The 25,099-nt window shown below is 40.1% G+C and overlaps 3 protein-coding genes across 3 annotated transcripts; 2 read left to right on the plus strand and 1 right to left on the minus strand.

The window, feature by feature from the left end:
* The first annotated feature begins 6,210 nt into the window (after window positions 1–6,210).
* On the plus strand, window positions 6,211–7,167 carry LOC106830385 (olfactory receptor 52D1). Its single transcript, XM_044753017.1, has one exon. It carries the CDS (start codon window positions 6,211–6,213, stop codon window positions 7,165–7,167), a length of 957 nt encoding a protein of 318 aa, XP_044608952.1.
* Window positions 7,168–15,158: 7,991 nt separating this feature from the next.
* On the plus strand, window positions 15,159–16,115 carry LOC106830217 (olfactory receptor 52D1-like). Its single transcript, XM_014839631.2, has one exon. The coding sequence runs from the start codon at window positions 15,159–15,161 to the stop codon at window positions 16,113–16,115; it is 957 nt and encodes a 318-aa protein (XP_014695117.2).
* A 7,413-nt stretch (window positions 16,116–23,528) lies between these two features.
* On the minus strand, window positions 23,529–25,073 carry LOC106830215 (ubiquilin-1). The gene has a single exon (XM_014839629.3). It carries the CDS (start codon window positions 25,071–25,073, stop codon window positions 23,529–23,531), a length of 1,545 nt encoding a protein of 514 aa, XP_014695115.2.
* Between the last annotated feature and the right edge of the window lie 26 nt (window positions 25,074–25,099).

Below are 25,099 nucleotides of genomic sequence, written 5' to 3' on the forward strand. Positions count from 1 at the left end.
CTGAACATTTCATATAAACGTAACAATAAATACGTGGCTTTGTGTGTCTGGCTTCTTTCACTTAACGTAACGTTTTCAATGTTCATTGTATATCAGTGCTTCATTCCTGATATAAAATTCCATTGTATAAAGATGCCACATTTTGTTTGTCTATTAATCAGTTGATGAATATTTGTACTGTTCTCATTTTTTGGCTGTTATGAATAATGCTTCTCTGAATATTAGTATACAAGTTTGTTTGTGAAAATGTTTTCTGTTCTCTAGAGTATAAACCTAGGAGTCAAATTACTAAGTCATTTGGGAACTCTAAGTTTAACTATTTGACGAAAAGCCAAACTATGTTCCAAAGTGGCTTCACCAATTTTCATTTCCACAGCAGTGTATGCGGATTCCAGTTTCTCTACATCTTTGCCAACAGTTGTTATTTTCTGTTTCTGGTTTGTTTTGGTTTTGCTTATAACCTTATTAATATGTGTGGAGTGGTTTCTCATAGCGATTTTGATTTGCATTTCCCAAATGACTAATGAAATTGAACATCTTTTCATGTACTTATTGGCTATTTGTATATCTCTTTTTGAAAAAAAATCTCTGTTCAAATCCTTTGCCCATTTTTTAATTGGCTTATTTGTCACAGGCAAGTTCATGAGCCATTCACATCCCCTCGCTGTCTCTTCTTCCTTGTTCCTCAGTAACTCCATCATGGACTGTATTTTAACAATATCATACCACAACACTGGGCTTCCATAGTCACCACTGACCTCAATGTTACTAAATACAATGGACTTTCAATTGAGAGATTGATACAGTTGACTTCCCCTGTTTCCTGATGTTTTCTCCTTTCTGGGACTAGTAATGTCACTCTTTTCTGGTCCTCCACATATCCCCATGTCTATCTCTCTGCAATTTTCCTGTACAAATAACTCTCTCTCTGTTCTCTCCTAAATATTAACATTATCTATGGTTCTTTTCTAAGCCAGCTTCAATTTTTACTCTATATACTCTCTCTAAATGATTCTGGGGAAAAAAAAATCAGATTTTCACTATTTCAACACATTAATCCATAATCCATATATTCGGCTCTAATTTATTTCTTGTTTTCCAAATGACTACTTGGTACCACTAATTGGCTATATTATGGGAACATGTCCAAAATATGAATGAAAACTTTTTCTTTCCTAGGTTCCTTTTCTCAGTGAATGACATGAACATTGTAGCTGACTAAGCCAGAAACCTAATTGTCATTCTACACACCCTTTCTCTCCTTCATTTCTCATATCTATTTAAGTAGTCATCATATTCTAAACATTCAAACTGCTGAATATAGGTGGTGCTGCAGGCTCTAAGAAAGCAGTAGATGCTTGAAATGGCATTTAAGAAGAATGATAGAGAAAATTAACTGGATCAAGTGGAATGATTGCTGAAGTGTGAGGCCATGAATTTATATTGTCTTTATTTGTAGACATTTGTGAATTTTTTCTAGGGTATTAAAGAGTCCTAGGGATAACATTCGAGAAGACAGATGATAAGATTGATCCACGATAGATACAAGATAGGAGCTAGTTTGATGGAAGGACAAAGCCTAAACTGCCAGATAAACCATTTCTTGTAGAAAGAAATCAGTTTCTCTGATATTTACGTTGTTAGGATTATGACTACAAACTTAGCTATAAAAAAACCTGTCATATGAAAAACACAAATTTTAATTTCATTCTTCTTCATGTCCTGCTCTGGTGCATTGCCCCTTGTAGGCAACACGTAAAGACATAATTTCAATTACGGACTTACAGCAAGCCACTTTAATCATTAATTAAATCACTATATATCTTCTCAGGGCTTGCTTTCCCTGTCTTATATATATTTGCCTTAAGAATAATATGCGGCTTTAGATCAAAGTATTTTGGCGGTATTTGGAAGTTCTGTAATTAAATACATTGTTGTGTTCTGCAATTAGGAGGCAATAGATGCAGACTAAAAAGCTGGAAGAAGGATAAGACATTTGTTTTTCCTATTAGTTTTCTATTTTTGTCATTGTCACACAAGCAACTGTTTTATCCTTGGCAACAGCAGTGGATTTTAATAGAAGCAGTTGATTCCAGTTTGTGGTGCATTTCTCTTACCCTTACCTCAAAACAGCCTCATCACATTGCTCGGCTACACCAGCACCAGCTCTCTGTGGCCCATTCTTACAAGTTTGGGGCCCAGCTCTGTGGGCATTCTCTTTTGAGCTTCTGATAACCAGAATCACCTTTCTTAGAGCGGAAGTTGATTCCAGCAGTTACTAACTCTATTAGAGCAGTGTTCCCTACAATGCAAACTCCTTCCACTCTCAGCTGTTATTTATGTAAAAACAAAAGTTCTCAGAGCTCAGTTTTATAAAAATTAAATTAAGAATAACTGCAGGTGAATCTTGTCTCATCCCACAAATATTGATTTTTGAATATACAATCTAATTGAAGGAAAAATAAGAAAAATTTCATCAGTCTTCCTAAAGACTGTATTTTCAAAAAATAGGTTTATGTTTAATAACTTATGAAATTAAAGGTTTTTATATTGCTTGTATTAATGTGTACTTAAAATAATTGTAATTATAGAACATTTTAACACTTGGAGCCTATTTATTAAAAAATAATATTTCCAATTTGTATACATATTTTCATTGCTAACAGTGAATAAAGAGCGACCATGACAAGATTCTTAAGCATAAAAATTAATATGTAGGAAAATGGACCAACTTTAAGGAAACAAAGTAATGATGTTAAATTTATGGTAGTTAAGGAGACCTTGTTCATATATGTTTAAATGGGTAATGGGGGAAGAAGATTTCCAGGATATTTAGATTCCATAGGATATGCTTAAAAGACTGATGTGGCAGTTTTATTTTAAAATGTCAATATTCACAATATTCTGAACATTATATCCTTTTCCACTATTTAAATATTAAATGACGATTTTTACATGTCAACTTAACATTTTTGAAGGGGTATATAGTTTCTCAAAATTGAGAAAGTACTCAGACAAAAATTTTGAAGACCACTGGTTCATATTCGTATGAGAGGAGATATGTGTGGGCAAGGGAAAAGAATGCAGTGCTCTGAAGGCTTCAGTGGAAGAAAACCTTGGTGCAAAGGCTTGAAGGATGGCTAATGTCAAAGGATTTGAGAAGATCTGGCTAGAAGACTGACTTTCACTCCCAGGGCTTGCTTTGTGGACATGAAACCTAGGCAGTGGCATAAGGTCCATGCTCAGAAGGGTTCTGTGTTTGATTCAGTGTTTTGCTGCCATGTTCTTGAAATTCTTAATAATTTATCTTTGCACTTTTGTTTGTAATATGTAGGCTATGGGACAAAGGAGCAAGCGAATGTCCACAGCCGTTTCTTGCCGCTCTATTTGTATATAGCATTAGTGATGCCCTATGCACACAGAAGAACATGGGCTCACGATGTATAGAATTTCAGTGAGATACACAGAATTCAGGAGGAAAGTAAGAGAAAACAAAAAAGAAGAGAAATAAAAATTATTAGATTTTATTTTCTCTTTCCTTGAAAATTCCCTAGGGAAAATTTCCTTTCCTCATGTCTTTCTCTCTTTTCCAATTCCCCCTTATTATTTCCTTAATAAGCACTATGGATCGTAACCCTAGAGCAATCCTCATGGGTCTTCATACCTGAGTGTCACAGAGAGTCAATAAATAACCTCCCTTGCCACGTCCCTTGACCAGAGGGGGCTGCAACCCAGAGCTAAGCTGAAGACACTCACTGAGCTCACACAGTGAGGACGGATCAGACATTTCAACCCAGATTACACATTCAGACCCCATTATCCTCCAATCACCCATACAACCTGCACAAAAACACGGCTGTCATGTCCCTAAACAAAACATTTCATTCAAATATACATCACCTGCACTAGCTGTTGCTCCGTCACTCTCCCACACAATTTCACACTCACATATGACACCTGTTACAGAGCTCCAATCTCAGCATGCCCAATTTGTGAATGCATGTCACTGATACAGGTAAGTTCTTGAAATTGGATTCCCCAAAAATATATGTTCAAAAAAAAATAAGACTTTATTATTGAAGTCTCAGTCTCAGAGGGAGACCTCAAATACTTAGCCATCATAGTGACCCAGACACAAGACTGAGTGGGACAAATATGGGAGGAGGCTCTCATTCCACCCAGAGTGGTGCTCCAGCTCAATGTCTTTTTCCCATTGTTTTCCCTGGAAAACAATCTTACTTATACCTAATCGTTCTGGTACTCATATCCACAGATGCTTCCAGAGTAGCAGCTCTCTTACAATAACCATTTGAAATCTTCCTTTGTGGACAAAAATAGGCTGGAAAAACAGACAAAGAGAAAATGATAATGGCTCCAACTCTCCACTCTCTCCTACCCAAGCTTCTTTCCTCCAGTGGCTGGGGCCATCAGTGAAAGTCTCCAGGCAAGTAAGAGAGGCTCTCCACTGTCATCTGTCTCTTTGGGATCCAAATGTGTAAAGTGATTGCAGCATTAGATACTGATATTAGAGTGCCTTGTAAGAAAAATATGGGAATTCAAGTATTGGCCATAAACTGGACAGTTAAATGAAGTAAAAACTTTGAATTAGGAGAACTGAGACCTAATTTCAGTTCTGACAGTAACGTGCTTTGTGAACTGGATTAAATCAGTTCACTTCTCTGAACTTGGACTTCCCTTTGGTAAGACAGAAGTGAAAACGATTATTATGCTCTGTACCACTCCAATATGCAGCTATGGGCAAAGAGCTTGTAAAAATGGCAAGGGCATTACTTTAGTGTCCAAAAAGTTTAATTTTATAGACTTTACTCCTTCTCAACCACAATAACTGTGAGATAAGTAACTCAGTTGTTATTTTCAATTTATAAATGAAGAAATTGAATCTCAAAAAGTTTGTGAGACTTATCCAATGCTAACTAGTGAATAGGTAGAAAAGTTGAGACTAGGATTCCAGCGTCATTGTTCTTTGTAAATCAACACTGCTCAGGAAAGGGAAAATATTTTCTCAAGGCCATCCAACACTCTTGTGACAGAATCAGGACTAAAGTTTGGGATTCTAGGCATCCTACAAAGGACTCTTTTAGGTACACGATGTAAGTGATGGAGGATGTATATAATACTGGCTCTCTACAGCAAAAAAGAATTTACTCTTCCAGAATGTCTGCAGAAGGAGAACTCCAAGACACTCCACTCACTCCTACAATCTGCCTCTGTCAGCACTTGGCATTCTTATTTGGGCCATCACATCCAGTCATTATACTAGTGAGAATGCAGGACTTCGAACTGACATTGCCGTAGTTAGAAGTGTTGTCTTCCCAGCCAGCATGTCTGATAAATCTCTTGCTTTCTTCTATTGCACACAGATGTGTTCTAAAATCACTGTAGATAATCAATCATGAGACATTTGAGCATATTCAGGTTGCCTAACCTCTTTATAGGCACTTCTGGTGACATAAAAATAAGCCATTTGGTGTATATCTGGGAAGATATGTTACAAACTCAGATTAAGTAAATAAAAAATATAGCATTAAGAAGTCATTTGTATGCTATGAAGAGTTATCAGAATTGAGTCTTTTAGTGAATATTGATCGAAATTTTTAGGTACAGACACAGTCATCTTATGTGGTGGTTGCAATTGTGTAAAACGTAGTCACAGCTCAATAGGATTTTGCAAAGTAGTAGAAGGATGAAAAATTTATATAAAGAGGACCAAGAAATAGAGGAGAAAGTCCTCTGGGAGGTAAAGACACTTGCCCTGATGTTTAAAAATTAAAGAGGTAGAAAATGAAGAAAAAAGGCTTCTTGAGCAAGTGGAATAGCATATACTAAAAAAGACTCAAGAAATTTCCCCAGATATGTGGACAAAAGACAAGTGAAAGATGTGCAGGATGTGGGGAAAGATAAGTTTAGAAGGATAAGAAAGGCAAATGCTTAATGTTTTAGCTTGGAGTTTGGAACATAGAATTCAAAATATGAACTTTGACTACACAAAATGGCAAGGGGAAAATGGATGACAGGTGATGGAATCTTTTAAGATGCAAGAACAAGTTGATAGCAATAAATATTTTTATCAGTCTGAAAAAGATTATTTCATAGGAAAGTTATCCATTTACGTGAGTGAAGCAAATACCTGCTATTACAGGACTGGTGCACCATCACACCTTGGATAGAGCCCTTTGTTTTCCAAGCAGAATGTCAGCTTCCAACATCAGTGACAACAACCTCCCAGCCACTCTCTTCCTGACAGGGATCCCAGGGCTGGAGTGGGCCCACACCTGGATTGCCATCCCCTTTTGTGCCATGTATCTGGTAGCACTGGCTGGGAATGCCTCCCTCATCCTGGTCATCTTGACAGATGGTGCTCTTCATGCACCCATGTACCTCTTCCTTTGCCTTCTTTCACTCACCGACCTGGCTCTCAGCTCCACCACTGTGCCCAAAATGCTGGCCATTTTGTGGCTGCAGGCTGGTGAGATTTCCTTTGGTGGATGCCTGGCCCAGATGTTTTGTGTCCATTCTATCTATGCTCTGGAGTCTTCAGTTCTTCTTGCCATGGCCTTTGATCGATATGTGGCTATCTGCAACCCACTGAGATACACGATGATTCTCAATCATAGCGTCATAGGCAGAATTGGCCTTGTGGGGATATTCCGTAGTGTGGCCATTGTCTCCCCCTTCATCTTCTTGCTGAGGCGACTGCCCTACTGTCAGCACCGTGTCATGGCACACACATACTGTGAGCATATGGGCATTGCTCGACTGGCCTGTGCCAATATCACTGTCAATATTGTCTATGGGTTGACTGTGGCCCTGCTGGCCATGGGTCTGGATTCTATTCTCATAGCTATCTCCTATGGTTTTATCCTTCGTGCTGTCTTTCATCTTCCATCCCACGATGCCCAGCACAAGGCTCTGAGTACTTGTGGCTCCCACCTCGGGGTCATCCTGGTCTTCTACATTCCTGCCTTCTTCTCCTTCCTCACCCATCGCTTTGGCCAACACCGAGTCCCCAAGCACGTGCACATCTTTCTGGCTAATCTCTATGTGCTGGTGCCTCCTGTGCTCAACCCCATCATCTATGGGGCTAGGACCAAAGAGATTCGGAGTCGACTTCTAAGACTACTTCACCTAGAGAAAGTCTCATTATGAGCTCTGAGCAGCAGCTGGAGATGAGAAAGAGAGATAAACGGGCAGGATAATTGTCTAGGTCAATTTATACAGATGAAAGCCTATGACATGAGAGGGACGGAATGAGATGAGAGGAAGGACTGGAACAAAGAGGAATGGTCAGATAAATTGGATATGTTAAGAATAATGTTAAATATGCTCCTTGAGCAATTCTGAATTGCCCAGTACAGAGCCACATTCTTTCCTTCATCTCAGAAGGGGCTATAACTTGCCAAAAAGCAAGGCAATCCTGTTTTGGGATATACGCTACATCTCACGGTGAATGGTAGAATATCCCCATATTCTACTGGGATGTCAAGTTAAAAATATACAAATCAAAAACAGAACATCTGGAGTGAATTTGAATCCAAACTCCACAACTCTGGGCAGTGGTTAAGAGCACAAGATGTAAAATCAGATTGCCTGGGTTTGATAGCTGCCTCTTCCACGTACTAGTTTTGTGTTTTGAGTATGTTGCTAAATCCTTCTATGCCTATGTCAGTGAACTGTAAAATGGGGTTAATAGTAATATCTAACTCAAGGTTTTGATGAGATTTAAGTAAATTATTGAGTGTATGTAAAAAATCATAGAACAGTACCTGAAATGTAATGTGATCAATAATTGTGTAAGATGTCAAATTGTGTAACTTCTCCAAATATTATTATTTCAGTTTTACAACTTATCTAAGACTTATTTTGCATTATCTCACCTCACATAATTATTATAATTATATAACTACTCTGTGAAAGCATGACAGTGCTTGGGGGATAATCAGTACTCAATAAAACCACATTTCCTCCCATGGCTCTCCACTCCCCCACTTTTGAGTTTCATTTCCTTTTAGCCATAAATTGATCCCTCATTAAGGATTTAGAGAAGTCTGTTCAGAGTCCAAGGGCCTTTCTCTCAACAGTCCCTTGTCCAGTGTTGACTTCGCTTACTAAGTGCATTCTTTAGTTTACCCTATTTGGGATTTGTTGAGTTTCTTGGATGTATAAATTAATGTTTTCCTCAATTTTGGAGAGTTTTTGGCCTTGATTTCTTCAACTATTCTTTCTTCCTCCCTCCTCTCCTTCTGAGATTTCCATATATGTGTGTGGATATTCTCGATTATGTCTCACAGGTTTCTGAGGCTCTATTCCTTTTCCTTCATTCTTTCTTGTTTTTCAGTTACTCAGACTGGATAATCTCAATTGTCCAATTTTCAAGTTTGCTATTTCTGTCTTTTGTCTCATCAAATATTCTGCTGAGCATTTTCAGCGAATTTTTCATTTCAGTTACTATACTTTGAACTCCAGAATTTATAAAAAGAATTTCTATCTCTTTACTGATATTCGCAGTCTCATGGTTTCCTTTAGTTCTTTGAGCGTATTTAAAATAGGTAGCTTAAAGTTTGGATTTAGTAAGTCCAGTGTTGGGGCTTCTTCGGAGACAGTGTCTATTGGTATTTTTCCTCCCTGTGTATTGGCCATACTTTTTTGTTTCTTTTTATGTCCTGAATGTTTTGTTAAAAACTAGACATTATGGATAACATAACGTGGCAACTCTGGAAATCAGATTCTTCTTTCTCCCCGGGGTTTACTTGTATTGTTATTTGTTCTTGTCATTGTTGTTGTTATTTTAGTGATTTTCTGAATTAATTTTGTAACATCAATTCTTCTTCATTTGTAGTCACTGAAGTCTCCGCTTACATAGCTTAGTAGTGTGTTAATAATTGGAAAGAGATTTCCTCACCTGCCTGGAAACCACAGTCTTTCTGGCTTTGATCAGAGCTCCATAGGAATGTTGGGGCACTTCAACACTCAGACACTCAGTTCACAGCTCTACTTTAGCTTTCACTTCCTGCCTGTGCAGAGCCTCCAGGTGAGCCTGGAGTGAGAGCTTAGGGCTTTCTCAGATCTTTTCTGGGCATACCTACAGCCCTAAGCCTGTGCAGACACCTGGCGATGCACCAGGATCTCTCTATGTCCCCAGGGATATGGCAAAACTGTTCAAAGCCCTTATAAATATCTCATTCTTCAACTTCTCCTAAGTTTTAGCTTTTAGGTTTGTTTATTGTTGTTTTGCCGCAACTGTTATCCACGATCTCAGGTGGCTGCAAAGTTAACTGATGGTCTGCAGTTGCTTTTTATAATCATCCACAGGGAATAGACTGCACTGGGAGAGCTCTGGATCAGATCAAACATAGACAGCTTTGCAAGTGATGTCTTCAAGGGAACCACTGGACAGGTCAAAGAATGAAAATTTTCTAAAAAAGAGATTTTGAAAGAGTTCCAGCCCCAGTCTGCTCCCTCTGGATGCCATGGGGCTACTGGTTTTCACTGTGAAAGGAGGTTGTTATTTTCTAAGGTTACTGCAGGGCTGGAGAGTGGGGGATGGGATTAGGGTAAATTAAAATGACACAAAGCCATTGATCTCATAAAAATTCAGCCATTTTTTTGAATAGAAGCTCCCTGGATTGAAGCAAGCCTTTGTTTCATATCCAGAGCATTTGGTCAGTGTTTGGATGTTCTGAATATAAATATATTGTAAAATAGGCAGAGCAGTGGGAGTGGTTTTGCCTCTTTCATCCCTGATCTAAAGTTAAATAAGGCAAAGTTCTTAAAGGGGAGTTTCATGAGAGAAAGATAAAGAATCATTTAAATACTAAAGACTGCTGTTTTCATCTCTTTAACTTAAGGGCACTTCCCAGTTGTAATCAAATATTTATCATTGAATATGCTGTTAACTGGAAAGAAAAGTACCTCCAAATAGCTGAAGCTTTCATTTAGTATTTGTAAATATAATTGAAATGTGTTTAATGACTACCCTATTTTTCCAAGTTCACTCGATGACTCGATAACAGCATCATATTGTGCTGTGTGTGTGTGTTTGGATTTAAAAAATGATGTGCATTAGAAAAAGTATGCATAATTCAATTAAAAACTATTGTTATCAAATTATGAAATATTTTTAAAATTACATTCAATCCTGATATTATTTAATCTTATAAAATGTTTCCTGTTTTATAGAGCTGTATAATTTTGTCTTACATTAAATAATAAAATTTTATTGTGAGGTCTAACAAAATGAATAGATTTATTTCTGATTTTTATTCATGTATTATATTTACTCAAACCCAAAATGCCGTGCAAGTTATAATATATGCATGTATACATATGAATCAAAGGATTACTGTGTTAATTGTTAAACTGTTGCCTCTCGGCTTCAGAACCACCCTTCTGTGCTCTGCTTGGTGATGTCTTGGCTGGGACTACATTTTTCCTCTGCCAGCTGGCTGCCTGTTAAGCTCCGCCAATAGGAGGCATTGGAGGCCAACTGGAAAGCTGGAGGAGGACGAGATTTCCTTTTCCTATTCACATTCTGTTCCTCTCAGTGTCATCCAAGCACCTGTTTCTTTCCTTGGCAATACAGATGATTCTAACAGAAACAAGAAATAGTTAGTTCCAAGTGGCACTTTTTATTTGTCCCTGACTTTGGACCCACCTCATCATGTCCAATTGATGTACCAGCACCACCTTACTGGAATCCCTCCTCAGAGGTTTGGCCCCAGCTCTGTGGGTGTCCTCCTTTGAGTTTCAGATAACCAGAACCTCCTCTTTTAGGACCATTGCTTATTTCAGCAGTTAGTCTCAATTATGGTGTGAATCTTACATTGCAGAAACAAAATTCCCTCTACTCCCAACTGAGTTATCTATGTAAACAATGCTTCTGAGAACTTAATTTTATAAAAATAAAATTAAGAATAATGAATGTGAACTCTATCTCGTTTAATCAATATTGACTTGTGAATACATTAAGTAATTTGAAAGAAAATAAAAGCTTCATCAATCTGATTAAGGAACACGTTTACCCCCCAAAAAATTAGGCTAATGTTCATAATTTATAAAATTTAAAGATTTTCATATTGCTTTTATCAATGTCGTTATAATAATTGTAATAATAAAAGATTTAACATTAGGAGCTTATTGTTAGAGTAAATAAAATAATTCTATTTTGCATAGATATCATTATTACAAGTATGAAAGACTATCATAATGAGATATTCAAGGAAAAAGTAAATTTGTGGGAAAATGGACTGACTTCATGGAGACAAAGCAATAATATTAAACTTCTGACAGTTAAGAAAGCTTGTTCTTATATATTTTAAATGGATTATGGTGAGTTGGAAATTTCTAGGGCATAAAAATTCCATAGAAAACATTTTAAATTGTTATAGAGCAGTTTTATTTGTGTGTTAATATTCATAATATATTGGACATTATATCCTTTTCTGCTATTTAAACTTTTAATGATAATTTTTAGATGTCAATTTAAAGTTTTTGAAGGGGAATAGGGTGTTTTAAAAACTATTTTAGGAAATGCCCACATAAAAATTTTGAAGACCACTTTTTCCAATTAATTTCAGAGAAGAGAAGTGTTTTACAAGGGAAGAGAGTACAGCACTCTGCAGTCATGGAGGAGAAATTATTTCTAGAAGAGTCTTTGATGAAAGGAATCATTAGTGCAAGGACTTGATGGATGGCTGATGTCAAGGGATGTGAGGGATCTAGAGTACTGATGGCACTCCCAACTCATACAAACTGTGCAGTTGAACAGTGTGCATGCTCAGAGGGCTTGTGCTTTTCTTAACACTCTGCTGTCATCATCATGAAATCATTCATAATTTTATTTGTGAACTTGCATTTTGAAGTGAATTCTCATGGTACAACGATGTATGCACAGGTCCACCACCATTACTTGCTGCCTCGTTCACATAAATCTTTCACCACATCCATGAACACAGAATTCTGGTGGACTCACAGTGAGTGAGAGTTCAAGGAGACACACACAAATAAGGAGAAGGTACACAAGGAAAGAGGAGAGAAAGTAAGGGATAAGAAGGGAGAATGAAACATACCACACTAGCTGTTTCATTTCCACTTTCCTTGAGAAGTCACACAGGAAACTTTCCTGCCTTATTTCTTCTCCATTTTGTCAACCCCTCTTTCTATTTCTCCCTCTCAAAATGTGCACCACAGATCAAAGCCCCAGAGAATTGTTTTTCACACCTGAGCATCACAGAGAGAGTCAATAAGTAATCTCGCTTACCAAGCCATTTGACCAGAGGAGGCTGGAACACAGAGCTGAGCTGAAGACATTCAGTGAGCCCAGAAAACAGAGGAAAGAACAGGCATTTCAACCCAGAGTACACATTCACTCCCCTCTGCTCTCTCATACCTCACCCACTTGAACCTTCACAGAAATACAGCTTTCACCTCCATAAACGACACATTACATTCAGATATACACACCTCCTGCACAAGCTGTCGCTTCCCACACTCTCTTCACACAGCCTCACACTCACGTACACCCTTTCATAGAGCTGCAACCCTAGCATGCTTCACCTGCAAATGCATGTCTACCACCCAGGTAAGTTCTTGAAATCAGATTTCCCAATGACTGTGTTCAATGAAAGAACACAGAGTTAAATTATTGAGGTCTAGGTCAGAGAAGGGGACCTCAAAAGACAAGAACCTAGGACAATTTTGGGAGGATGACCCTACTGTGAACCAGAGTGGCACTGCTGCTCAATATCCCTATCTCATTGTTTCTCAGGAGAAGAAAAAAGAACACTCTGCTGTGTTTCTGGTCCTCACATCCACAAATGGTCACAGAGTAGTAGCTTATAATAACCATTTGAAATCTTCCTCAGGGAGCAAGGATAGGCTGGGAAAAGAAGAGAAAGGAAGATGGTAGTGATTCCAGCTCTCTGCCCTCCATTAGGCAAGTTTCTCTCCCTTAGTGTCAAAGGCCTGTGTCAAGGCTGAACCCAAGGCCAGTTGGTGCCAGCAGTGAAAGTCTCCATGCAAATAAGAGGGGCTCTCTAATTCCCTTTACCTCCTTGGACTTCATATAATGAATAAATTTATTGCAACATTATGAATTGATATTAGAGAAAATATATCGCTTGAAAGAGATAAGAATTCAGATATTGGCCATATTCATGGATATTTGAATGAAGTTAAAACCTGAAACTGAATCAAGACACATAAAAACTAATTTCAGTTCTGCAATTAATGTGCTTTGTGACCTGGATTATGTAAGTTCACTTCTCTGGACCTTGTCTTCCCATTGGTTAAGAGTATAAATGATCATGATACTCTATTTTCTCCAGAAATCTGTGCGGAAATAAAGAGCTTAAAAAAAAAAAAATAAGAAGGGGATTATTTTGAGTTACCAAATTTTTAATGTCACGCATATTATTTTTTGCTCAACCATAAAATCTTGTGAAGTCTTGTGAAGTCTTTAGTAGGCCAAGTGATGCCATTCCCAATACAGAGATGAAAAAACTAAGGCACGAAAACATTATGGGATTTTTCCAAAGCCATGTAACGATCAGGTAGAAAAGGAGAGAATGACTACAGAGTCATTGCTCTTTCCAAATTAAGACTGCTTGAAGAATGAGAGATTTGTTCAAAGTCCCACATCAATCTTGTTATAGAATCAGGGTAGAATTTAAGTTTCTTGGAATCCTACAAAGGTTTTCTTTAAGTACACAATATGTTACCAAGAGAGAGAGTATATGTAAATACTAGCTAGGCTTCTATAGTGAAAACAGAACCCTTTCCAGGATATCTTCATTATTAGCAAACCTAGGACACTCTCCTTTCTCCCTCAATCTGCCTCCATCAGCCTTTACCATTCTGATCTGTCCATTTCTTCCAGACACTACGGTGGTAGGCACGCAGGACTTTGAGCTGACTTTACCATAGTAGGGAATGCTATCTCTCAATCTAGCATGTCTGATGTATCCCTTGCTTTCTTTTACTATACCTTCATGAAGCTCAAATAACTGTAGATATTCAATCATGAGATATCTAAGCATATTGCGGGTGCCTACACTCTTTCTAGGCATTTCAGATGAGTTATATAAAGAAGCTCTTTGGTGTATATCTGGGAAGATACATTACAAACACAGAATATAAAAAGAAACATTCTTATATCATTAAGTCAAAAAATCAGTGGCATGTTACCAAGATTTATCAGAATTTATTCGTTAGCAAACATTGATCAAAATATGTAGGCACAAGGACTGGCCCTGTGACATAGTGGTTAAGTTTGACGCGCTGTGCTTCAGTGGCCCAGGTTCAGTTCCCAGGTGTGGACCTACAGTACTCATCAACTCATCAGCAGCTATGCTGTGGCAGCAACAGATGTTAGCTCAGGGAGAATCTTCCTCAAACAAAAAGAGGAAGATTGACAACAGATGCTAGCTTGGGGTGAATCTTCCTCACCAAAAAAAAAAAAAAAAAAAAAAAGATCTACGCACAGACAGTCATTACCAGTGTAAAGGTTATAATTGCATAAAGAGATAGTATCAGCCCAATGGGATTTTGCAAAGCAGTGGAAGAATAAAAAATAAATAAAAATAAAAGATCACTGAGGACCAGATTACAAAGGGAAGGTTTCTGGGAAGCAGGGACACTTTCACTGAAGCTTAAAATATAGAGAAGGGGAAAATAAAGAAAGAAGACCTCCTAGGCATGTGAAACAGCATGAATGAAATGAGGCAGGCAATATTCCTATATGTCAGTGGACTGAAAGTTAATAAATAATGTTCAAGATGTGGTGGGACACGTGTCTTGAAGGGCCAGATTTGACAGATACTTAATACTTATATAAGCATTAATACTTAATTATTATAATATACTTATAAGCTTAATACTTAATACTTAACTTGGTGCTTGGAATGTAGGACTCAAATCATGACTGATAAATATAGGAATTAGCAGAAGGGGAAAAAAAGAAGATTATGTGCTAGAGTCTTTTAAGATTCTTGAAGAAGTTAATAACAACAAATATTTTTCTCAGTCTAAAAAAGATTACTTGACAACAAGGTCATCATTTTACGTGAGTGAACAGAATACCTGCTGGTACAGGACTGGTGCACCATCACACCTTGGATACAATCTTTTGTTTTCCAAGCAGAATGTCAGCTTCCAACATCAGTGACAACAACCTCCCAGCCACTCTCTTCCTGACAGGGATCCCAGGGCTGGAGTGGGCCCACACCTGGATTGCCATCCCCTTTTGTGCCATGTACCTGGTAGCACTGGCTGGGAATGTCACTCTCATCCTTATCATTATGACAGACAGGGTGCTTCATGCCCCGATGTACATCTTCCTTTGCCTTCTCTCACTCACCGACCTGGCTCTCAGCTCCACCACTGTGCCCAAAACGCTGGCCATTTTGTGGCTGCAGGCTGGTGAGATTTCCTTTGGTGGATGCCTGGCCCAGATGTTTTGCATCCATTCTATCTATGCCCTGGAGTCTTCGATTCTTCTTGCCATGGCTTTTGATCGATATGTGGCTATCTGCCATCCGCTGAGTTACACAACAATTCTCAATCATAGCATCATAGGCAGAATTGGCCTTGTGGGGATATTCCGTAGTGTGGCCGTTGTCTCCCCCTTCATCTTCTTGCTGAGGCGACTGCCCTACTGTCAGCACCGTGTCATGGCACATACATACTGTGAGCATATGGGCATTGCTCGACTGGCCTGTGCCAATATCACTGTCAATATTGTCTATGGGCTGACTGTGGCCCTGCTGGCTGTGGGTCTGGATTCTATTCTCATAGCTATCTCCTATGGTTTTATCCTTCGTGCTGTCTTTCATCTTCCATCCCACGATGCCCAGCACAAGGCTCTGAGTACTTGTGGCTCCCACCTCGGGGTCATCCTGGTCTTCTACATTCCTGCCTTCTTCTCCTTCCTCACCCATCGCTTTGGCCAACACCGAGTCCCCAAGCACGTGCACATCTTTCTGGCTAATCTCTATGTGCTGGTGCCTCCTGTGCTCAACCCCATCATCTATGGGGCTAGGACCAAAGAGATTCGGAGTCAACTTCTAAGACTGCTTCACTTAGGGAAAATTTCAATGTGAATTCTGAGCAGAGGTTGGGGATGAGAAAAACAAATAGGTATGGTAACAGTCTTTATGCATTTACATGATATGAAGACCTATGATAGGAGAGGAAGGTGTTTACATTGGGGAGAAGCACTAGAAGGAAAAGGAAAGGCCAGCTGTATTGGAAATATCAATAATTACTTTGAAATACCTTATTTCTGAGGCTCCTTGAGTTACTGAATAGTTGAGAAAGTTAATATTTTTAATTTTATCTCAGAAGTATCTGATTTACTAAAGAGCAAGTCATTTCCTATTCTTGAAAGGAGTCTGGGTTTCATGGTGGGGATATTTCGTGAGTCCAAGTAGGAAAGAGAAAAAAATTTAAAGTAAATTGAATCTGAGTTCCAATACTTTGGGTAGTATTTAAAAGCACAAATTCTAAAGTCAGAATGCCTCAGTTTGAATCCTGGTTCCTCTAGTTACTAACTTTTGTGGCCTTGAGCATGATGCTAAATGTTTCTATGCCTCAGTTTGGCCAATTGTTAAATGGATGATAATGATAATATCTAACTCTTAATGTTGTGGTGAGGAATAAATAAATTAATGAATGTAGAAAACATAAGATGGTGCCTAACGTGTAAAGTGCTGATTAAATAAATATAAGATGAGAATGTTATATAATCTCTCTAAATATTGTCAACCAAGTTATAACTTATTTAAGACTGATTTATATTATATTACTTCACAGAGTTATTGTGATAAGTATATTAAATAACAACTCTAAAATATTTAGACAGTACTTGGGATATGAATAGTGCTCATTAAAACTGTATTTTCTCCACTTCTCTGGCCCTCCATTTTGAGGTCCCTTTTCTTTTAGCCATAAAATTATCCCTTACAAAGGATCAGGGGGGTCTGATCACAATCTAAGTGCCTTTGTAAATTGCCCTTCATCGCCTTAGTAACCTCAGTTCTAAAATACACACAATTATAGGAAAATGTATCACAGAGTCCATGGAGTAAACAAGAGGAGAAGTGCCAGTTCTGACCATGGAACACTCCATGTCTAGCTACAGAGGTAAGTTCACACACAGGGAGCCATCATGGGCTGGGGTCAGTCATGTCTGTAGCCTCAGAAGGACTCATGGAAGAAAGACCCAAGGGGTAAAGCAGAGACTGGAAGAAAAGGAAGGACAGGACCAGTGTCTATGAAGGAGCCAGCAAAGAGGATTGCTGAAAGAGCTTGAGGAAGCAGAGTAAGATTAAATTCCTGGGGGTCCTCAAAAGCCAAACCGAGATCTGAAGAAATGTGTGGCTCTTGCAGGTTTTGTGAATCAATTTCTATTGAAACAGTGATGGATCAATCTCAATCAGTTTTTTAACAGCTTTATTGAGGTATAATTGATATACAAAACACCATACATGTTTAGTGTATACAATTTGATGAGTTTGGACACACGCATTCTCCTGTGCTACTATCACCACAATCAAGGTATTAAATATATCCATCACCTCCAAAAGTTTCCCTGTCTCTTTTTGTGTGTGTATGTATGTTAAGAATCTTCAATCAGTTTTAACTCAAGACTGTGGTAAAGTGAGGTTAGTGATTAATAGGAGAAAGCAGGATTCCTCAACATGGTACTTCCTTGATCACCACAACCCAGGATTTAGCATCATGCATTACTAAGTGCACACGTAAAAGGAATTCAACTTTTGAGGATAGACAGATGTCATCAATCATTGGACATACATGAATGATTTAACCTGCTCTGTGAACACAGCCCTACTGGAGCTTTAAGCAACTTTTCTGCTGGACCACATTGAGAAGTGCATCCCATTTTTGCATATGAATCAGTGCAATTCTCAAATTGCAGAGAAGAGTTTACACTTAGAATAACCTTGGAACCCTGCCTTATTAGTATACTTATTTCTTTTTGCCCTGGGTCTAGCTCTTTCAATTTGTGCTGACGGAGACCCTTTGAGTTGGATTTTAAGTGATTCAGCCCTGGTGAGGCCCTGAGGAGTAACCCTGCCAAGTTCTCCCTGATGTCATAGCTCATCTCCAGGACCAGAGTTCAACCCACCCATCACTCCTAAGTTTGTCTGTCTATCTCTCTTACAAAACACACACACACACACACTCACCTTCTAGCATATGCAGGATTAAAAAAGAAAAATGAATCCTTCCTTCTGAGCGCTGAGCAAACTGCCTACTACCTCTCTCTGCCTCCCATGTTATTGTAATATGCTAATGACACTTCTCAGCATCAGGGACACATTCAATTTGTGCTAATCATAAGTTAATTTATAGATAATTTCTTTATTGTGATTTGAATTATTCTCTGAGCTTTTTCTTTCTAAATGAGATTCTAAACTCCTCAAGTGTTGGAAACCTAATTGGTCCCTTCCTCTGCGCCAGAGCAGGACAGGACACACTTGTTGCATACTCCTTTCATGGGAACTGATTGATTCTGGCTGTAGAGCAGCACAAAGCTAAGAGCACAAACTCTGGAATCAAAGAGCTTGGGTTCCTCTGTCTCAGTCAATCACAGACTGTGTGACCTTGGGAAAATGACAGACTTTCTCGGTACCTACTTTCTCACCTGTAAAATTCAATATTATCTGTTTTAGTCTGTAATAGGATCAATGTAGCTGCTACGTAGAGAACAAAGCAGAAGGAGCAGGGGAAAGGATGACAGCAGAGGCACTATTTAGAACACTATTGCAATTACAGTGATTTGACAGAATGGTAACCATGGAGATAGTATAAGATGGCCAGATTCTCAGAATATTTTCAAGGTAGCACCAACAGGACTGCAATCAAGAAAGAGAGAAAAGTCGAGGATAACACGAAAGGTTTTGGTAAAAAAAAAAAAACTGGAACAAGACAAGGGAGACTGGGGGAAGATCATGAGTTTATTTTTGAACACTTTGAGTTTATGATATCGTAAAGATATTCAATAGGAAAGGTCTCAACGGTTGGGCCATGTAGCAGTATGGAATTCAAGGGAGGAATCTGGACTGGAAATATGAATTTGGAACTCAACAGAATAGATGTGGTCTTTCAAACAATGACACTAGATGAAAACACCAAGGACCTGAGAGAAAATAGACAGACAAGGACCTCAAGGTTCAGAGATCAGGAAGGTAAGGAGGAACCAGCAGAGGAAACTGAGAGGGAAAAATATTTGAGATAAGAGTTAATCCAAAAATGTCCTGGAAGATAACAAATAGTGTCTCAAGGAAGAGGGAGTGATAAACTGTATCAAATACAGGAATCAGTCAACTATCACTGACAGACAAGTAAGATGATGACTGAGGAAAGACCATAGGATTCAGCAATGCAGACATCTTGGATTATCCTGACAAGATCATTTTCAAACTTTGGAGTAATATGGACAAAAGCCTAATTGTAGCAAGTCTAAGAGAATAAGAAAAAAGAAGTTGGTGTGGATGACTGTGGACAACTTTTTTGAGTAATTGCTTTTGCTATAAAGGTGAGCAGTAAACGGGAAACTTTTATTACTAATACTCTCAGGTAAAGTTTTTCATTTCCTACTTTGTGATCTGATTATATTAGGAGTAAGCCTGGAACATAGTAGGAGTTAATTTTTGCATAAGTTAGTGAATGGATGAATAGATATCACCAACATGGAACCATAAATGCATGCTTCTTGTGAGAATCCCAACCTGCAAGAAAGTGTAGGAACAAAAGTGAAGACGCTTTGTCTTTTAAAGCAGTAAATGTAAAGGGACCTGGTAGTGTAATGATTTTAGAAGCAGAAAAACATATACAAAGAAACTGAAAGTGGGAGTGGGTGTTAGTTCAACCCTTTTGCAACTGTGTCCTGCTCCTGAAATGCATCTTTGTGGGTTCTATGCTCATTCCTCTAGGATTCTAATTTCATTTGATCAAAAAATCCAAAGCAGATTCACAGTGTTAACCTGCTATGACCTTCACAATATTCCTGGAAGAAAGTGAAGTTCCGTAACCCAGAAAGTTAGTATGAGACACAGGGCCAGGATTCAGGACTGTGAACACCCACAGCAATACTTAAAATGTACCTGCCTGTGGATTAGATTTACAGGATCATAGAGCTATAAGGGACTTAACGTACCGGTAAGGAAATATAGGTTCATAAGTGGCAAAGTGATGTGTCCAATATTAGATATATTCAAGTCCTATAGTTTGCATTCCAGTGCTCCCCAGTTCCACCCACAAATATATCAACCAACCACCATTGCTTTTACACTATCCTCATCTTCTGTCTCAAACTGGTGTATCCGACCAAATTTTTCCTTTTGTTGTATATTTCAATGGGTTGCAGATAGCTACCTATTGATCAAAGGCCATGGTAAAAAGAATTGTGGACTCCAGAGCATGGATAGAATGGACACAAACCATCAGGGCCAGGCATCCACCAAAGGAAATCTCTCCAGCACAGAGCCACAAAATGGCCAGTGGAGCTGAGAGCCAGGTTGGTGAATGAAAGAAGACAAAGGGTATATGAATAACATTGCTCATCAAGATGACCTGGATGAGGATGGCATTCCCAGCTGTCTCACCAGGTACATGGCACAAAGAGGATGGTAATCCAGATGTGGGTAACCTCCAACCCCAGGATTATATCAAGATGACAGTTTAAGGGAGACTGTCATCAGTGATGTTGGAGGCTGTCAGTATCCCCTTTTGATATCAGCAGGCACTGAGCAAAGAAGGACACGTATGTCAAAGGGAGGTCCCACACTCTGAGCGGATGTTTAAGCCTTTCCATCACCTTGTGAATGGATGTCTGTGTACTGACTATATGTCTGTGATTGAAATTGTGTAAGGGTTTGTAATATACATCCACCACTGACAGACTTCCAATAAATAATTGCTGTTGAGTAGAGATAATTTATCTCTGCACCTCTAACTCTTCTAATGCCTGACTGAAAATTTATGAACAGGGCTATCAAAGTTTATTTTCTACGGTATTATAATCACGGGGCAGTGTAATATCCTCCACGTGATCTGTTGTAACTCTAGTTTATAAGTCTATTATATGTCTCAGTAGCCATATTTTTCATTGTGTATTGTTCTGTGACTTGATGCATGTGTATGCAAACATTGTGGGATTCAGCCCACCCATTCTACCCAGGATGCTTCCTCTTTCCCTAAACCTTTAAGCCCCCTCCAACACTGGTATTACAGAAAGGAATTATTTTAGCAGAGATCCCTCCAATATTCTTTTCTAATTTTGGCTTTTCCAGAAACATCTCACCTGCCTAAAGAGATAATCTTGGATGCAGGGACCATGCAGTTGCTAATACCTTGGCACAGGATCTAGCTGTGGCCTGTACTCTGGATTGACGCCCTGTGAGTATAGCACAGAGCAGTTCTTCCCCACGGTTTCCCACTGCTGAACAAAGTCCAAGATTACAATACTATAGAAAGATGGAGGATTCTGCAGCCTTGGCAGCAAGCTCCACTTCTTAAAATTCTGTTTTGGCTCTTTTATCACTATGAAGCTAGAATGCAATAGTTCCTAGAGGAGGAGGGTGATTTGTAGAATCTAGTAGGTTGCTATCAGACTAGAGGTAGCAACATCCAGCCCCCAGGAAGGCTATTAACATTATTACTTAGATCTCTCTCCTCACTCAGGAGTCTGGCTTGCTTGATGGAAGAGGGGAAGCATACTTCTAGGATCCCAGGATACTGCCCTGCCCATCGCCATCACGTCACCCCGGCAACTCTAACTCTTCCCTGAGACCAAACATGCATCGCTGATCTCAGAAATTCAGACCAACATCCTGCTGCTACAGGGAAATGAAGAGAAAACTGTGCACCAAACTCATTGCTGGGAAGTGAGGTCCTCGAAGTGTTTTATCCACAGTCCCTGACCTCCACAACCTTCAGGTCTCTAAGTTCGTGTTGCATCAGAGCACAATTAAGTCACGGTAACTAGATCAGAGACGTCTATCCTCCCTGGCCCCCAGGAAGCAGGAGATTCAGCTGTTTCTCATCTCAGGCTCAATTGATGCCTCGGGCTTGCTCTGAATTGTTAGTCCCTCATTTCCTCCAAAGTTATTCTCCCAATATGTTCCCTCTTCTCTGTTTCATCAGCTTTTATCCTGCCACATGGTTACATATAGCCACTGGTCCTCTGGAACATGCCTCATCTGCCTACACTATGTGTCACCTCAATGATAGACCAGAGTTTTAGAGAAGAGAATAGATATATTGGGAAGGTATTGATGACTTGCACTAAAACATAAGGACCACAGAATTCAGAGTAGGAATGGGGCAAGGGGAAAGATGCTGAGCTATATTTGGAAATGCAGATCCAAAGGTTCTTCTGGGACACTCAAAGGGAAGGCTAGCGGGCTGTGGAAAGTACAAACAGACTCAAAGATTTAGGAACCATGAGCATAGAAGAGCCACAGCCAAGGAAATGGCTAAACTCTTTAAAGGATATATAAAGAATTGGTGTAACATAATCTCAGGAAGCACCATTCTCTAAGAAAACGAAAAAGAAAATAGATTAAATGAAGCATCTTAAAGAAAGAAGGGTCAGTATATCAAACACTGTAGAAAAATTTGGGAAGATGAGGAATGAGAAACAGTTGGAGAAAGCTTCTATACCATACTGGGGGCAAGTCTCTGACTGCAAAGGATGGTGAAACATGGTCACTGAAAGAAGAGATACTTGCAAGAATTTCAGAGACAAAAGGAAAGATATAGTTCAGTAGCCAGTAAGATAGCACAGTCAAGTATTTTGCAGCAAAAAGGGAAGAAGCCTGAATAGTAAGAGAAGATGGAGCTTCAGAAGTAGTAGGAGTTGACCTCCTGAGAACACAATCCTGATAAAAGCAGTTCTCAAAATAAGACTAGCTGAGAGGGAAGTCAAACATCTTTCCTCAATATCAAGAGACTGGATCTAAAGGCAGAAATAAAGTCAAAGAGTGAGTGGCTTCCAGAGCCCATAGTCATGGCTTCCCAGGACAGCAAAGGCCAGGATTCCTTTAGAGTCACTCTGGAGTTCATCTAGAGGTAATTTATGCTGATGATGGTAATGTTGGCAGGGAACTGGGGTGCTAATTGAGCAGGAGTAAAGATGCTGAAAAAACTAAGGATTTTCTCACCTGTTGTTCAAATTTGGAAAATACTCTGAGATTAGGGGTATGAGAAGAGGTGACGCCCAGACCCAAGACCATATAATATGATCAATCCCTCCCCCAAACAACATTTTCTTTGCCCACCTACCCACAAATTGACGTCACACACGAGATCCAAGCAATCTTTTTAATGTAGAACAAGCGTGGGAGGTGAGGGAGAGGCTGTGCAAGTGTGCACATGATCTGAGTAGGAGGAATTCCAAAAATAAGCTACTTCCCCTCCCCTTCCCTTCCCTTTCCTTTTCCTCCCCCTCCATGGGGTGGTGCATAGTGGGCATCACCTGGAGGGACCTAGGCCTCTGGTTCCCCCAGCAGCCTCTCAATGGCAGCGTGGATGTCTCCGCCTGTGGCTATGAGGGCCTGCAAATTGGCATCATGATTAGCAAAACCCATGGCCTTCAGATGCTCCAGTTCTTGCTGGTAGTGGCCTTCAGTGAGGGGGGATGAGGGTGAGAGTTGACTAGACTGGGAGCAGGCATTGGCCAGTGCATGGAGGAGCTGAAGAATGACCAAGGTGGGTTGCACTGGGTCTGCTTTATGACTCTGTCCACCCCTAGTTTCAGGGGCTCCTCTAGCCCTATGTGGTCTACCTGGGCCCCATAAACAAGGTACCAGCCCAGGCACCTCCCTGGACAGTATCTGCAGGCCTTTTTCTATCTGTATCAATGCCTGCAGTGCTCGTGGGTTGGTGAGGATTGGAAGTACTGGCATATGATGTTGCAGGGGGCTGCCAGTTGCCAGCAGGTGTATCAGAGCTGGATTCTGCTGCAGAAAATGCAAGGCTCTACACAAGGGTGAAGGTCGCAGCTGACTGGTTAGAGCGGCTTTCCCTAAGGGCTGCTGGCTGTCCTGGGAGGGAAGATCCTGGCCTGAGCACAAGTCCAACATACCAGGCCTGCATCCTGAATTGGCCTGATTTGAGGCCATGGCGCTACCCTGGGAAACTACTCTTGCACTGACCTCCTGTGTCAATGGCCTGGCTATTGCAGAGGCTGTGGTGATGGCGGTGGTGTCAGTACTGCTGTGAGCATTGGCATCCCCTTTGCAAGGCTCTGAACCTAGGTTGTGGCATTTGGAGGTGACCAGTGGAGCTAGAGTGGAGAGCATGGGCTGCTGGATATCAGAGCAGACCTGATGCATGTCATTGTCACCACCTGGCGCTGCCTTCACAGCCTCCAGTCCGCGTTTGTCTGCCTGCAGGAGCACCTGTTGCTGGGCTGGGTTCTGCAAGTTTTCGAGAGCCTTAAGAGCTGGCTTGGATTTCTGTACTGGCCTTGAGTGTTCAGGAACATGGCTGCTATTGGGTGGTTTCTCACTTGCCAGGCCTTGAACCACAGGGTCTTCCAAGAACTGTGCTGCAGACTCAGGTGCAGCCATCAGGAATTGAGCCAGCTGGCCAAGAAAGTCAGGTAGATCAGGTAAGCTCCGGACGAGCCGGACCAGCCTGGCTAGCATCCGGGCACTCTCTGAGGTGGAGGGTTCAGAACGATGGGTGCAGTGGCCTGTGGGGCCTGGCAGAGTTCCAGGACTGGGCAGAGTTCTTTTCAGCTGGCTCCTCACCACCAAGTGGACTGTAGTGCCATCAAAGATGCCGCGCTGGCTTAGTGTGTCTTGATCCCGGAGGATTTTTCCGGTGAAGATGAGCACCAATCTGTCAGCACCACAGTGAAGGCGTTTGGAGATCTGTTTCTTAAAGTGAAGGATGCTGCTATTTTTTGCCAGCATAAATTCCTGGCAGTCTTGTGGGGTCTTGACAGACACTCTGATGATGTGTGATGATGGCTCCCGACCAGACACCAACTGACTGTCTCCTCCTTCTTCCCTAGCCTGTGCCATATTTCCTCGAGAAAAGAATACAAGGC

The sequence above is a fragment of the Equus asinus genome, chromosome 20, assembly GCF_041296235.1.
Source record: "Equus asinus isolate D_3611 breed Donkey chromosome 20, EquAss-T2T_v2, whole genome shotgun sequence".
In the NCBI taxonomy this organism is placed as follows: Eukaryota; Metazoa; Chordata; class Mammalia; order Perissodactyla; family Equidae; genus Equus; species Equus asinus.